The sequence below is a fragment of the Odocoileus virginianus genome, chromosome 1 (assembly GCF_023699985.2).
Source record: "Odocoileus virginianus isolate 20LAN1187 ecotype Illinois chromosome 1, Ovbor_1.2, whole genome shotgun sequence".
In the NCBI taxonomy this organism is placed as follows: Eukaryota; Metazoa; Chordata; class Mammalia; order Artiodactyla; family Cervidae; genus Odocoileus; species Odocoileus virginianus.
This window is the reverse complement of record NC_069674.1, coordinates 39,164,006-39,179,341: the sequence shown is the minus strand read 5'-3', so window position 1 is coordinate 39,179,341 and position 15,336 is coordinate 39,164,006. Positions and strand designations below refer to the sequence as shown.

The following is a 15,336-nucleotide window of genomic DNA, read 5'->3' as shown; positions in this document are numbered from 1 at the left end:
TCTTCCTAATCCAGGCATTGAACCCATGTCTCTTGTGTATCCTGCATTAGCAGGTGTTTTCTTTACCACCATGTTACCTGGGAAGACCAACTGAATTTATATAACTGAAGTTAAATATACATATGTACACACGAGAGAGAGAAAGAATTCTTGCTTTGTGAGGTACCCTATGAACTGAAACATGTACATGTTAATATTGTGTCCTTATTTTACAATATTTATAAACATTGAGCATGGATAGGTCACAGAAGAAGCCCTCAAAAATTAGAAAAAATCAGTTTGATCCAGGCCATAATCTCTAACCTCACACAGATAAAGCGACCAAAAGGTATGGAAGAGAATATATGTCCTCAGGCACCAGTCTATGGAGATGCTTCAAAGATGCCATTTTAGGAAATTTTTAGTCTTAATTTCACTCTGAGTTCAGTCAGTTCAGTTCAGTCACTCAGTTGTGTCTGACTCTTTGCGACCCCATAGACTGCAGCACGCCAGGCTTTCCTGTCCATCACCAACTCCTGGAGCTTGCTCAAACTCATGTCCATCAAGTTGGTGATGCCATCCAACCATCTCATCTTCTGTTGTCTCCTTCTCCTGCCTTCAATCTGAGTTATCATCTCTTAATTTGTTGAAATGTAAATGCATGAATATACTTTAGTTTCATCATGACTTCAAGTATTGAGCAGATTCTGGCATGGTATAAGGCTAGCATGGTATATAACATGATATAAAAATGATAAGATTTATTAAAATGCTAAGTTAATAAGATTGCTCAGTCGTGTCCAACTCTTTGCAACCCCATGGACTGTAGCCTACCAGGCTCCTCTGTCTACGAAATTCTCCAGGCGAGAATACTGGAGTGGATAGTCATTCCCTTCTCCAGGGGATCTTCCCAACTCAGGGATCGAACCCAGGTTTCCTGCATTGCAGGCAGATTCTTTACCATCTTAGCCACCAGGAAGCCCCAAGTTAATAAGAAGGTTAGTTTTGCAAATTATAAGCATATTATGCCTAATTTACCTATTCAATTATATTTTCATAATGGTAATTGCATACTTATTTCATATCTCAGCAGTTTTAATAAGGGTTCCTTCCAACAGAGTCAAAGGAATGGCTATTTTTAGAAATTGATCATTCTAAAGAGGGTTTTAAGATACTCAGCTTTTTAACATACTGGAATGTAAAATGAAGAGGTGGAAGATGCTTGAATCTATCCACTCTAATTAACTTAGCATTCTAATGGTTAGAGGTTTTAACAGTATCCTTCAGTTGATGTATCCTAATCCAAATATACACTACTGTTTCCTCAGTGTGAAGAAGCCATAGGAATTGCTGAATCTTTAACCCTAAGTATAGGACTCACAAACAATTAGCTTTCACTTGTCAAAGTCATTACTGAATGAATGACTGTGAAACTATTTCCTGGAATCGTGATGAAAACTGTATCTGCCTCTATGACCAAATCATAAGCTTCTACCCATTTAATGACAATGAAAGTCTCTTTCCAGGTTCCTCTGGGTTTAGTAAGACATTTTTACATTCTATAATGTACAACTGAAACAACTGAGCACGTGTTTAACAACCATGGCTAGGCTCAATGAATCCTGGGAATTAGAGTAATTTACCATGATGCATCCAAGAGACTAGAGCTACCTGACAAGTTAAATCAAGATGCAATTTAATGATCAACAGGCAGTAAGTGCACAGCATCTCATCAATTCCATTCAATGATCCTGAGAAGAAAGTTATGTTTTTTCTCCATAGGCAGATCAAGCTGACACTGAAACCCCATATCTTTCCCCATTCTGTGTCATAGGGGAGAGAATCCTTCATCACACTCTTGAGATCAGGAACCACCCCATAAATGAGGGCAACCAAATGTGATTTCATGGTGAAAGTAACAGTAATGCTACTATTATTGTGTTATGGCTGGCTTCCTGGCTAAAGACAGCATTAATGACTTGCTGATGGCATCAGTCAACAGGGCCACATGTCCCCTTCCAAATCCAGATATCTCACTTACTTTGGCAGAGGAAAAGTCACATTTGTCTGGAGAGCTCTGGAGGTCAGAGTTGAGAGCACCACAAACCTGGCCTCACATGGACAATTAGATTACCCACTGATGTGGAATGGCCCATATGTGAAGTTGCCCCCAAATGTCCCAAGATGTCTCCATGGTCAGCGCTGGGTCTGCCGCCAGGGTAGGCAGCTGTGTGGCCTTGGGAACCACTAACCTGGCACTTCCTCAATTGTGGAATGACAGATTAGATGAAATCACTTGAGCTCTATGATTTGCTCTTTGGCAAGGCACCGTGAATCTGGCAGATGAGTTACTAAGGACTCACAAATAATGAACTTTTAAGATTCACAGATAATTTTGGATATGGAAGTTGTTTTTGAAATGCTATGCCACTGAAAGTGTTGGCATTTTGCATTAAATCACTTCACAGTTATATATGTGTTCTACTGTGGGAAGAACAAACTGTCAAACTGAGATTCTCAAGAGGATGCACTGTGTTTACTTTTGTCTCAGTCGAAATGTCATGTTAACACCAGATTCTGTTCATTCATGGAGTTGCAGGACACTTGATACTGCTGACTCTTCCTTCCTCAAACACCCTCTCTCATCTTCTAGGATGTGGTTGCCAAGTTCTTGTCCTACCTCTCCATCGAACCTCCACCTTCTTTTTGAGTTCCTCCTCTGCCTCCCTCTCTTTTCTGATAGGGACCTTCTGACGCTTTATTTCTACATACAGTCCATGAGTGAATTCTTCCACTCTCAGGGACAACTACCCCAGATCTACACCTCAGCCTTGATCTAGGTCTGAGCTCCAGATTCTTTCATCTCTTCCCATGGATGAAGGTTTCCACCTCTCCTCTGCCATGCTCCTACTCCAACTATTCCTTGACTTGAGAAATAAATGCCACTGACACCACTACAGGAAGGTACAGCTGTGAAGAGCTGATTCAAAATCAGATTTGAGTTCATCCACTTCATTAGGATGGACCCAAATGTGTTCTTTTTTATAGCTGAGTAATATTCCATTGTATATATGTACCACAATTTCTGTATCCATTCATCTGCTGATGGCTATCTAGGTTGCTTCCATGTCCGAGCTATTTTAAGTAGTGTTGTAGTGAACACTGGGGTACATGTGTCTCTTTCAATTATGGTTTTCTCAGTGTATATATTCAGCAGTGGGATTGTTGGGTAATATAGTAGTTCTAGGGCTTCTCAGAATGGTGCTAGTGGTAAAGAACCTGTCTGTCAATGCAGGAGGTGTAAGAGATGCGGGTTTGATCCCTGGGTCAGGAAGATTTCCTGGAGGAGGGCATTGCAACCCACTCAGTATTCATGCCTGGAGAACAGACAGAGGACACTGGTGGGCTACGGTTCATAGGGTTGCAAAGAGTTGGACACAACTGAAGTGACTTAGAATGCACATATGCATGGTAGTTCTATTCCTAGTTTTTTAAGAAGTCTCCATACTGTTCTCCATAGTGACTATATCAATTTATAAACAGGGAGCTCAATCCACTGTTCTGTGACAACCTAGAGGGGTGGGATAGGGTGGGAGTTGGGAGGGGGGTTCAGGAGGGATGGGACAAATATATAGCTGTGGCTGATTTGTCTTCATGTATGGCAGAGACCAACACAATATTGTAAAGTAATTGTCTTCCAATAATTGCATTTTGTTCTATACTTCTCAATACTGTACAATTACAATCTTTGATAATTATTAGTTACTCAAGAGGGCTTCCCTCATAGTGCAGTCAGTAAAGAATCTGCCTGCAAAGCAGGAGACCCGGCTTCGATTCCTGGGTCAGGAAGATCCTCTGGAGAAGTAAATGGCAACCCACTCCAGTACTCTTGCCTAGAAAATCCCATGGGCAGAGGAGCCTAGAAGGCCCTAGTCCATGGGGTTGCAAGGGTCGAACATGACTTAGCAACTAAACCAGTTACTTAAGAACAATTAAAAAAAAAAAAAACAGATCTGGGGCCAACAACCTAATTGTCTAAGGTGTTAAACAAGTAACCATTATAATTAAAGTAGAGATGGGCAGAAAGAATGCGGCTAAACTGAAGGGTGCAAGCTAGTCTAAATGGAAAAGTTAATCCTTTACTGCAGCCCACTAGAGCCCTGTGGAAACACTCAAAACGAAAAAAGATCATGGCATCCAGTCCCACCACTTCTGGTCAAATAGATGGGGAAACAATGGAAACAGTGACAGACTTTATTTTCTTGGGCTCCAAAATCACTGCAGATGGTAACTGCAGCCATGAAATTAAAAGACACTTGCTCCTTGGAAGAAAAGCTATGTCTAACCTAGACAGCACATTAAAAAGCAGAGACATTACTTTGCCAATAAAGGTCCGTATAGTCAAAGCTATGGTTCCTCCCATAGGCATGTATGGATGTGAGAGTTGGACCATAAAGAAAGCTGAGTGCTGAAGAATTGATGCTTTGAACTGTGGTGTTGGAGAAGACTCTTGAGAGTCCCTTGGACAGCAAGGAAATCCAATCAGTCAATCCTAAAGGAAATAAACCCTGAATATTCATTGGAAGGACTGATGCTGAAGCTGAAGCTCCAATACTTTGGCCACCTCATGTGAAGAGCTGACTCATTGGAAAAGACCTTGATTCTGGGAAAAATTGAAGGCAGAAGGAGAAGGGGATGACAGAGGATGAGATGGTTGGATGGCATCATTGCCTAGATGGACATGAGTTTGAGCAAGCTCCGGGAGTTGGTGATGGACTGGGAAGCCTGGAGTGCTACAGTCCATGGGGTCACAAAGAGTCAGACATGACTGAGTGACTGAACTAAACTGAATGTTGAAAACTAAACTGAAATTACTACACATATATGTGCATACCTTGGTTGCATATATTGTATTGCTCTGGACTTATAAACAAATGGATTTAAAAACAGGGCTTCCCTAGTGGCTCAGATGGTAAAGAATCTGCCTGCAATGCAAGAGAGCTGGGTACGATCCCTGCATCAGGAAGATCCCCTGGAGAAGGAAATCATTCTCCACTCTAGTATTCTTGCCTGGAGAATTCCATGTACAGAGGAGCCTGGCAGGCTACAGTCCACGGGGTCACAAAGAGTCTGACATGACTGAGTGAATGACACTTTCACTTTAAAATCGAGCTTTTCATATTCACTCACTCATAAGTAGAAGAGCAAATGTATAGTTGCAATGGTGATGACATTCGTGTTCAGCTACATCCTGCCCTGCTATCTCCCAATTCTCTGCCACTGAATAGAAGTGGGAAGTGATGCCTACGTGTGTGGTCTTCTGTGTGTTAGAATGTGGCCTATAACACATTCGGTTGTGAATTGTGCACTTGAATGAAATGATCCCGTTTACTGAAACAGTAAAGCATCCTTTAAAGTGAATTACGCATTACAGACTTGTTGAACGCCTGAACTACCGTGCTCCGACCTTTATTTCCACACGAAGCGCTGCTCCACTCACCGATGAGGTACATGCCGATCCAGTCCCCAGCGTCCACCTCCTCCTTGATGTCCCAGTGGATCACCAGGTCCTGGGAGTGCCCTATGGAGTAGTAGGAACTGCTGACCATGAGTGTGGAGCGGCTGTCCGAGGTGACCAGGTCGGTGTCGCTGGTGGAGCGGGGGATAGTGACGGCACCATGGGGGCCAGTCCTGACGGCCACACTGTGGTACTGGCCTGGGTTGTAGCTGTGGCGGAGCGGCTCCTTGCACCGGCGTCGATTCTGGGAGTTTCTAGATGGAGATGCCATGGCGGCCAGGCCTAAGAACCTGTTCTGGTACAGATTCTGTGGGGGCAAACAGACAGTCAGTAGGGGCGGGAGATGCTGGCTCCATAGTCAGTCATCGTCTTCACAGGGAAGGGAGGATGGGTTGGGGGCAGCCAGCAGGGAGAGAGAAGCCCTTTTAGGAAGATTTGAAACAGACACAGAGCATTTTCTTCCAGGCCAAAGTGGTAGCTCTGAGTTCAGGTGGGGAAGGCAAGAATGAAATACACACTCACCAAGGGGCCATGCCTTTCCTTGCTCTGCTGGGGTCTCTGCCTCCCTCAGCTCCCTCCAGCCTGCTTGGTATCAGAAGGCCAGGAATGTCTACAGAATGACCTGGCGGTGTGACTGCCCCCAGAATGCCATCTCTTGAGTTCTCTGGCATAAATTCAATTGGACCCAATTTTACCCTTCTTTATGGTAAATGATGGTTATTATCGTGGCACATTTTAGTGATGTCTGCAGCATTCGAGACCCTACACACAGCCCAGAATCATTGGCAGTCTCTGCTGGAGGAGGCAGTTACTGTCTTTCATTTTCAACTCTCATTCTACAGCAGGTCACTGTACCACCTGAAATGCCTATTAAGGATCTCAGATACCCTAGTAATCTTCAAAGACTGCAGTTTTCACTAAAACCCAACCTCAGAAGACCGTGTCTCCCTTAGAGCTAATACCGTAGAAAATATTGTATCTGCTGAGAAAAAAAAATGCATTTTTTTTTTAATTGTTTACAACTCGGAGCACTTCAAACTAGCTGAGCTGATACAGACCAATAACATGACTGTTTTGCTACAGATGGCTTTGGAAACAGGGGGAAAGGGCATTCTGTAGAACTGGAATGAGGGATTCTTTTTTGAAACGAGCAGCGGTGATTTTTATTTCATCAAAGTGTACTACAATTGGGATTTAAATGTACATTTTGGGGGTTCCTGCCTATAAAAGAACCTGCTGTTATACAACTAATAGCACTTTTGTTTTTAAGAAGAGAAGATTAAGGTCTTAAAATATGTTACATCATGCAGTTTAGATCCCAGGACTGTAACTTATTATACACATCCATCAAATGCGAGTTATTGAGTTTCTGTTAACCAGCCAGGAGAACCAGACTCGGCACCAGTCTACTCTTGAGATGATTTAAGTCTATTTAGCAGTAATTTGGGTCATACTTTTTCCATCTTGGAAGATCAGGGCACTTGTAAAAAGTCTATTAACCTGATTAAGCACAGTGTTGGTATTTGGAATATTGGGCCTTAATGGCCATATGTCAGGCCTATTTATTCATCATCTGAGTCTCTTGTTGGGACTTTTTCTAGCCCCACTGGTGGTAACCATGGAATTACTATTGGCAGAGAAGCCAGGCTTCAGAAAGCATCTTATCACACTATTGGTACCATATGTCTTTTTTTTTTCTTTCTAATGCTTTCCACTGCAACAGTATGAAAATAGATGGACCACAGTGTTGCCTGGAAACCAGTCCACTTCTCAGGAACACAGGCACAGCCTTGAGCTCAGGAACGGCTTGTGAACAGCCCACCTCGCAGGCACCCTGGCTCTTCCAGACAGTTCCAAGAGGACCACAGGAACCTGATCATTGTTCAGGGAACTTCGCTCAGAGACCCAAAATAAGGAAGCCTCCAAAATAAGGAAGGCTGCTGCTGGTGTGTAACCTTTCTTCCATTCACATGCACTTTATGTGCACCAATAGAATCTTACCGTGTTATCATGGAGATTTAAACAAACTGAGAGAGTAGCACCGACATATTCACTGCCATGTGTGAAGTAGAGTGAGAAGCGGCCGTGTGACACAGGGAGCTCAGTATGAGGCTCTGTGATGACAGAGAGGGTGGGATGGGGGGCTGGGAGGGAGGTCCAAGAAGAAGGGGACATATGTATACATACAGCTGATTCATTCTGTTGTTCAGCAGAAACTAACACAACATTGTAAAGTAATTACAGTCTAATAAAAAAAAAACCAAAACACAAAATGACTACTTGGAATTAAATGACATAATCAAGTGTATAAATATGAGTGAGACCAAACGACGGACAATTCTGGAGCATCACCTTTCAGTTTCCAAGCTGTGTATCCCTGGACTACTTACTTGATCTCTCTAAGTCCTCTGCTTACTCGTCTGTAAATGGGTTGCTGTCAAAATGTAATGAGATAAATGCAAACCAAGCTCTTACTATAGTAAGTGCTCACTAAATAAAAATCTACTACTGAAACACTACTAGTATTGTTTTAGTAAGAAAGCACCACTGAAACGGAGGTCCCGGGCAGTGGGTGAGCCTCTTGTACTGGTCAAGGGTCCCCACATGTGTCCTCAGAGCCTCACACTTAAAAGTCATTCAACAGCAGACCTTCAGCTCATTCCTAATTATGACCTTCCAGGTTTCCTCTTACAAAACTGACACTGCAAACAGTGAACGGGCCAGCATGTTCGGAAAGGTGTCCTAGCTACCAGCCTTTGGATAAGTCTTCCTTTTGCTTCGTGGGTAAAACAAACAAACAAACAAAACAAAAAAACTTCTGTTCATTTGTCAGGTTACTGCTTGAATGGAATATTTTTTTGCATTCATGTTGAGGCTGAGAGATTTTTATCTATGTCGTGTCAGGGCTCAAGGTAGATTATAGAGTGCTTTGCTTTCATTGAAGACTTCTGCTGTGATATTTTTTATTAGAGTTCCCGGGAAACCAGGCAAGTCTCCTGACACTGTCAAATTATACCAGTTTACACCATCCACATGGTGGGAACAAAAGCATAGAAAGAAACGTTAGTCAAGGAAGATGTTTCTCATTAATTTATTAGATTGGAATTAATGGCATTTTCCTGGAATTAGAAGGACAGCTTCAATGCTGCTCTTTGAAGACTACACTCCCTCACCTCACCCCAGCTTTGTCCACATCCTCCTCACTCATGCCTGTAGGAAGGATTTATAGTCTGCTTTGAGGTTATGCTCCAGCACCAGCTCTGCTTTAACCTCTCCTTATATCCTTCCCCATTTCCAAGAGAGAGGGGCTTTCTATTCTGTGATCCCATAGGAATCTCATTTTCCCTGAAAGGATTCTCACTGTATTATCACTAGTTGACCTGTGTTGTGCCCTAAGCTATGAAGTTCCTGAGGCCAGTGTTTACCGCTCTTAGTATCTCCTGGAACTTCTGTGACATCTGGCGCGCACACACACACAAAAGGGCTAAAAACTTTAGTAGTATTTATTTTACTCAATGAAGTTCCTTCTTGTTCCACAAAGAGCTTAAAATGACTAATATATAAAATACAGATAGATGTGATGTTAGTAGTAGATGGTGCAGGGAATGAAAAAAATAGAGACAGTTACGTAGGAAGAAGGCTAATATCAGACTCTACACCATCATTTCCTAAACAGGTGTTTTTGTTAAAGACTCACATAGCTGCTTCTAGAATAGAGAAGGTAGATGGCTGATTTCCAACATGTCATTTCTCTGTGGCCATGTTCCCCCAAGACTTTCACACGTGTTCTAGTTTAAACTATAGATGCATCCGGCTAGAAGACGCAGTTTAATCACTCTCTGCTCACATCTGAATTGTGGGAGAGAGATGAGCATCTGTCCTGTTTTTAAATAGCCCTGGATAAAAGACCACTCTTTCCCTAACAGCAATTCCAATATTTATAACCTCACAATTCTTTTTCATCTCTAAGGCAAATCTTTCCCTTCTTTCTCCTAGTTCCTTCACTCAAAAGATGCAGAGAAGTTAACCATATTACTAACTGTATCCCAGTTTTTTTTCCCATTCCATCAAGTAATTCAAATGTCACTTATCTTCTCTTACATTGTTGATAGGCAATAGACACTGATAAGAAAACCATAGAATATTAGTAACAATTTCAGTTACACTGCAATTTTCTAATTATTCGTTCAGTAACATTGTAATTTTCTAATTATAGCCCTAGTTGTGGGCTATGCTAAGCATATATTTTAATTGACCCTTGAAAATGAGGCCCAATGAGTGAGCACTAAAAACAATCTGATCACATCATGTCCTGCTTCATAGGGAGTGTGATTCCATCTGTTGGCTTATTTCCCATTTGTCACAGATCTAACAATGGTATTTACTTGTTTTGCGTTCTGACTTAAATAATTCATCATTGTTGAAATGTTTTGAATTAAGTTATATTCTTCAGTTATTTTTTTAAATCTTGGGATAGGCCGTGTGTGTTTAATCTGTTTAGTGTGCATTGTAGAACAATAGCAAAAACAAAACCTTCCAGGAGGAGATAGAATCTTAAAAGCAAAAAACATCACTTCTAGGGAAGGAACAAGTTACTATGTACATCTTTTTTTGGTTTTTTAAAGAACATAGGGAGACAAAAGGTTTGGCTGAGTCAATTTCTAACTGACAGAGTCATTAATAGCTTTGCTGTTTTGGAATATAAAGCTGTGAGTGAGTGCTATCTCAAAAATGAAAAGAAAGTGGACAAAAGACATCTAGAATAGAGAAAGTGATTCTTAATAAATGCCTCTACACTCAGAAATAAAAAACTGTGACTGGAAAACACAGGCCCTGAAGGAAACTTCATTAGAGTATACAAGTTGAGGTTATAGAAACTGGCATTATTTAGCAGGAAGAAAGAACATGAGAGTTTTTTGAGTTCATGAACAGATTTGATTTTGAGCAAGTAGATGCCTGAAGCTTTTTTATCCTATCCTCAGCCCTTGTTATGCCATCAGGCGGGTAATGGAACTCAAAAAAATTATATAACATTTCTTTCTGCAGTGGATTTGAGAAAATTTACAGCAAAAGAAATGTAGATGGAAATAGGGAAATATAAGCCAGATAGAAACAGGGGAGTAGCAATAAGAAAGGATAATAATATTAGGAGCATTTACTCTATGGTTGGAACTTGGTACATTATCTCATTAAAACCCTAGCAAGTATCACTCTTTCCATGTTGGTGAGAAACCCAGCTCAGATATTTAATAATTAACAAACAATGCCAAAGTCACACCTCGTGCAGCAGGAAGTAGAGATTTGAGCCATTCTAAGAGGAGAGCGAAAAAGCTGGCTTAAAGCTCAACATTCGAGGGTCTTCGAGCTGGTCCTTAGCCTGGGCGGTGCCGCCCGCTCCTCTCCGTTCCGCCCCCGCTTGTCGCTGGCGGGTGCGGGCGTCTGGGGTGCTTTTCTGCTGGGAGTTGCTTTTAGGCAATGAAAACTACAAACAAATAGCAATGTGTGTTCTTTACCATATAAGCATGGATGATCGCTTTAAATCAATGTTTGCATATACTGACTGCATACCACAGTTAATGAAGATGCTCTTCGAGTGTTCAGATGAACGAATTGACTTGGAACTCATTTCTTTCTGCATTAATCTTGCTGCTAACAAAAGGAATGTACAGCTTATCTGTGAAGAAAACGGGCTGAAGATGCTCATGAAGAGGGCTCTGAAGTTCAAGGATCCATTGCTGATGAAAATGATTAGGAACATTTCCCAGCATGATGGACCAACTAAAAATTTATTTATTGATTATGTTGGGGACCTTGCTGCTCAGATCTCTAATGATGAAGAGGAGGAGTTTGTGATTGAATGTTTAGGAACTCTTGCAAATTTGACCATTCCAGACTTAGACTGGGAATTGGTTCTTAAGGAGTATAAGCTGGTTCCATACCTCAAGGATAAACTAAAACCAGGTGCTGCAGAAGATGACCTTGTTTTAGAAGTGGTTATAATGATTGGAACTGTATCTGTGGATGACTCTTGTGCTGCATTGCTAGCCAAATCTGGGATAATCCCTGCACTCATTGAGTTGCTAAATGCTCAACAAGAAGATGATGAATTTGTGTGTCAGATAATTTATGTCTTCTACCAAATGGTTTTCCATCAAGCCACAAGAGATGTCATAATCAAGGAAACACAGGCTCCAGCATATCTCATAGATCTGATGCATGATAAAAATAATGAAATCCGAAAAGTCTGTGATAATACATTAGATATTATAGCGGAATATGATGAAGAATGGGCCAAGAAAATTCAGAGTGAGAAGTTTCGCTGGCATAACTCTCAGTGGCTGGAGATGGTAGAAAGTTGTTAGATGGATGAAAGTGAGCAGTACTTGTATGGTGATGATCGAATTGAGCCATACATCCATGAGGGAGATATTCTCGAGAGACCTGACCTTTTCTACAGCTCAGATGGATTAGTTGCCTCTGAAGGAGCCATGAGTCCAGATTTCTTCAATGATTATCACCTTCAAAATGGAGATGTAGTTGGGCAGCATTCATTTGCTGGCAGCCTTGGAATGGATGGCTTTGGCCAGTCTGTCGGCATTCTTGGACGCCCTGCCACGGCTTATGGATTCCGCCCTGATGAACCTTACTACTATGGCTGTGGGTCTCGGTAAAGTCATCCCTCTCCCTGTGTGCTTCCAGTTGAGAAGGCATCTGTGTGGGTTGGGTTAACTTTGAATCTTGGCCTAATAATGCATGTTGATACTATTTGCAGGTCTGTGTCTCTTTTTAATATTCCCTGTTGTTAGCTGCAGGTTAACTTCAACCCCTTCTGTCCTATGTTAAGTACAGTTTATGCTTGACCCTGTTCACTCATCAAACCACATCTCAATGCTGAGTAACATTTACCATGAGACTCAAAAGTGAATGCTGAAAAGCACCTAGACTGGAAAACAAACACTGCATTATGTACATTAATTGACTAATTTAATTTCTATTAAAAAGAAGCATAAAGTACAAATGAATTGGCCAAAAAAAAAAAAAAAAAAAGCTCAACATTCCACCCTCGCCTTCTCCCATAGAGTCAATCTGAGAGAATAGCATTGAAACATGTATATTATCAAGTGTGAAACAGATCGCCAGTCCAGGTTGGATGCATGAGACAAGTGCTCAGGGCTGGTGCACTGGGATGACCCAGAGGGATGGGATGGGGAGGGAAGTGGGAGGGGGGTTCAGGATGGGGAACACATATAAATCCATGGCTGATTCATGTCAATGTATGGCAAAACCCACTACAATATTATAAAGAAATTAGCCTCCAACTAGTAAAAATAAATGAAAAAAAAGCTCAACATTCAGAAAACTAAGATCATGGCATCTGGTCCCATCACTTTATGGGAAAAAGATGGGGAAACACTGGAAACAGTGTCAGACTTTATTTTTTGGGCTCCAAAATCACCACAGATGGTGATTGCAGCCATGAAATTAAAAGACACTTAGTCCTTGGAAGGAAAGTTATGACCAACTTAGACAACATATTAAAAAGCAGAGACATTACTTTGCCAACAAAGGTCCGTCTAGTCAAGGCTATGATTTTTCCAGTGGTCATGTATGGATGTGAGAGTTGGACTATAAAGAAAGCTGAGTGCCGAAGAATTGATGCTTTTGAACTGTGGTGTTGGAGAAGACTCTTGAGAGTCCCTTGGACAGCAAGGAGATCCAACCAGTCCATCCTAAAGGAGATCAGTCCTGGGTGTTCATTGGAAGGACTGATGCTGAAGCTGAAACTCCAGTACTTTGGCCACCTGATGCGAAGAGTTGACTCATTGGAAAAGACCCTGATGCTGGGAGGGATTGGGGGCAGGAGGAGAAAGGGGACGACAGAGGATGAGATGGCTGGATGGCATCACCAACTTGATGGACATGAGTTTGAGTAAACTCTGGGAGTTGCTGATAGATAGGGAGGCCTGGCGTGTTGTGATTCATGGGGTCGCAAAGAGTCGGACACAGACTGAGCAACTAAACTAAGCTGAACTGATGTGACTATGAGGAGGGCAAACCACAGCCAAACCTGAAGGAAATCAACCCTGAATATTCACTGAAAGGACTGTTGCTGAAGTTGAAGCTCCAATACTTTGGCCACCTGATGTGAAGAGCCAACTCACTGGAAAAGGCCCCAATGCTGGGAAAGATCGAAGGCAAAAGAAGAGGTGAGCGGCAGAGGATGAGATGGTTAGATAGCAACACCGATGCAATGGACATGAATTTGAGCAAACTCTGGCAGATAATGGAGGATAGAGGAGGCTGGCATGCTGTAGTCCATGGAATCACAAAGAATTAGACACAACTTAGCAACTGAACAACACCAATGTGATTATAAGTGGGCACTTTGATCACTCAGAAGCACTCTCTCCAAATTATAACATGGGAAGATATAGTTGCGGTAATTGAGACTTAGATTCTCCTCTGAGATTCTTGGCAGTCAAAATGATAAAGGAAAATTTAATTCTCACAATCAGAATATGGGAATAATTTTTTCCCTCTAAGTTATAAGATGCTTCATATTCAGCTTTATGTAGGAAACACTGCATGATGTGGTAAACAATATCTTAAAAGAATATATTTTCTTAAAATCACAAATGTAGTGGCAGATTGTGAGAGAGTCATTTCCTAGGCAGGCTGATAAGAAGTCTAGGGGTCCCCAAGGAGAGAGGGGTCTGGAATTCTCAAGAAGGAAGAAAGGACAAACTTTTTTCCCCCCTCTACATTCCTTAGGATTATATAACAATAATGTATCCTGCATGAGGACAGTCTCTGGAAAAAAACCTTCTGGCTAATCCTATTATCTTAAAATGTAAATCATGGGAATAGGTCTAGTGAGATCTTTACAACCTCCAGACATTCTTTTGATTCACTGTAATAACTAATTAGAGAGTATATAATTCCATTGCTAACACTAGCAAGGGGGTACTCTTTGTGCCCACTTCTGATGCGTATGTCAGAAGCTTTCTCTATCTCCTTTATACTGTAATAAAACTTTATTACACAAAAGCTCTGAGCTATCAAGCCTCGTCTCTGGCCCTGGATTGAATTCTTCTCCTCCAGAGGCCAAGAATCCCGGTGTCTTTTCATGGTTCAGCAACAACCTTTCAATTGCTTGCACAAGTCTTTGATGAAAGCTGAGGTCATAATACAGAGCATATTAAGGGCTGAATGGATGGGTTCTGCTATGTGCTTTGACCACATTCAGAAGTCCCCTTGGCTTATTGCACTCCTGAGGCCCCAACCTCTTGCTCTCAACTTGGTGTCTGTTCTTAATCCTCCATCTCACTCTCTGGCCTTGATGCTGATAAAATAAAATTTCATATATTGAGGTATGAGGAAATCAATCTGGCTTGTACATGAGTTAACTTAAATTTCATGCTAACCAGAACAGCCTGTTTGTGGCCTATAAAACATACATTGTACATCTGCTTTAATTATTAAAGAAAAGTGTTCACTGACCAGAAATAAAGAATGTCTATCTTAAAAGTAAAGATTAAATGCCTTCCTTCCTGGGATGCCATTGCTGGTACTCTTTCCATTATGACTCCCTTCCCAGGTGCTAAGGTCATACTGACTGGCTATGTACGTGCTGGTCTGTTTTTCTGGACACTTTGAAGGAATGTACCCCTGACTTGTTTGGTGTTCTTTGCTCTGACGAGACAGAAAACCATGCCTAAAGCCATGCTTCTCCAGAGCAGTTCCTCAGAGTTGTCTGAGAGGCTGTCCTCAGTTTGGCTCAAATAAAATTCTTTTCCATTCCTATTATAGACGGTTTATTATTTTCCTTGATAATGAGA

The 15,336-nt window shown here is 41.6% G+C and overlaps 1 protein-coding gene and 1 pseudogene across 1 annotated transcript in view; one reads left to right on the top strand and one right to left on the bottom strand.

Annotated features, from left to right (window-relative positions):
* HECW1 (HECT, C2 and WW domain containing E3 ubiquitin protein ligase 1) overlaps window positions 1-15,336 on the bottom strand; it is a 447,195-nt gene that overhangs the window by 230,490 nt on the left and 201,369 nt on the right. Inside the window, 1 exon segment of the mRNA XM_070466974.1 lies at window positions 5,480-5,804. Within this exon segment, the coding sequence (XP_070323075.1) occupies window positions 5,480-5,804 (325 nt within the window).
* Window positions 9,772-12,515, top strand: LOC110134817 (kinesin-associated protein 3 pseudogene; annotated as a pseudogene).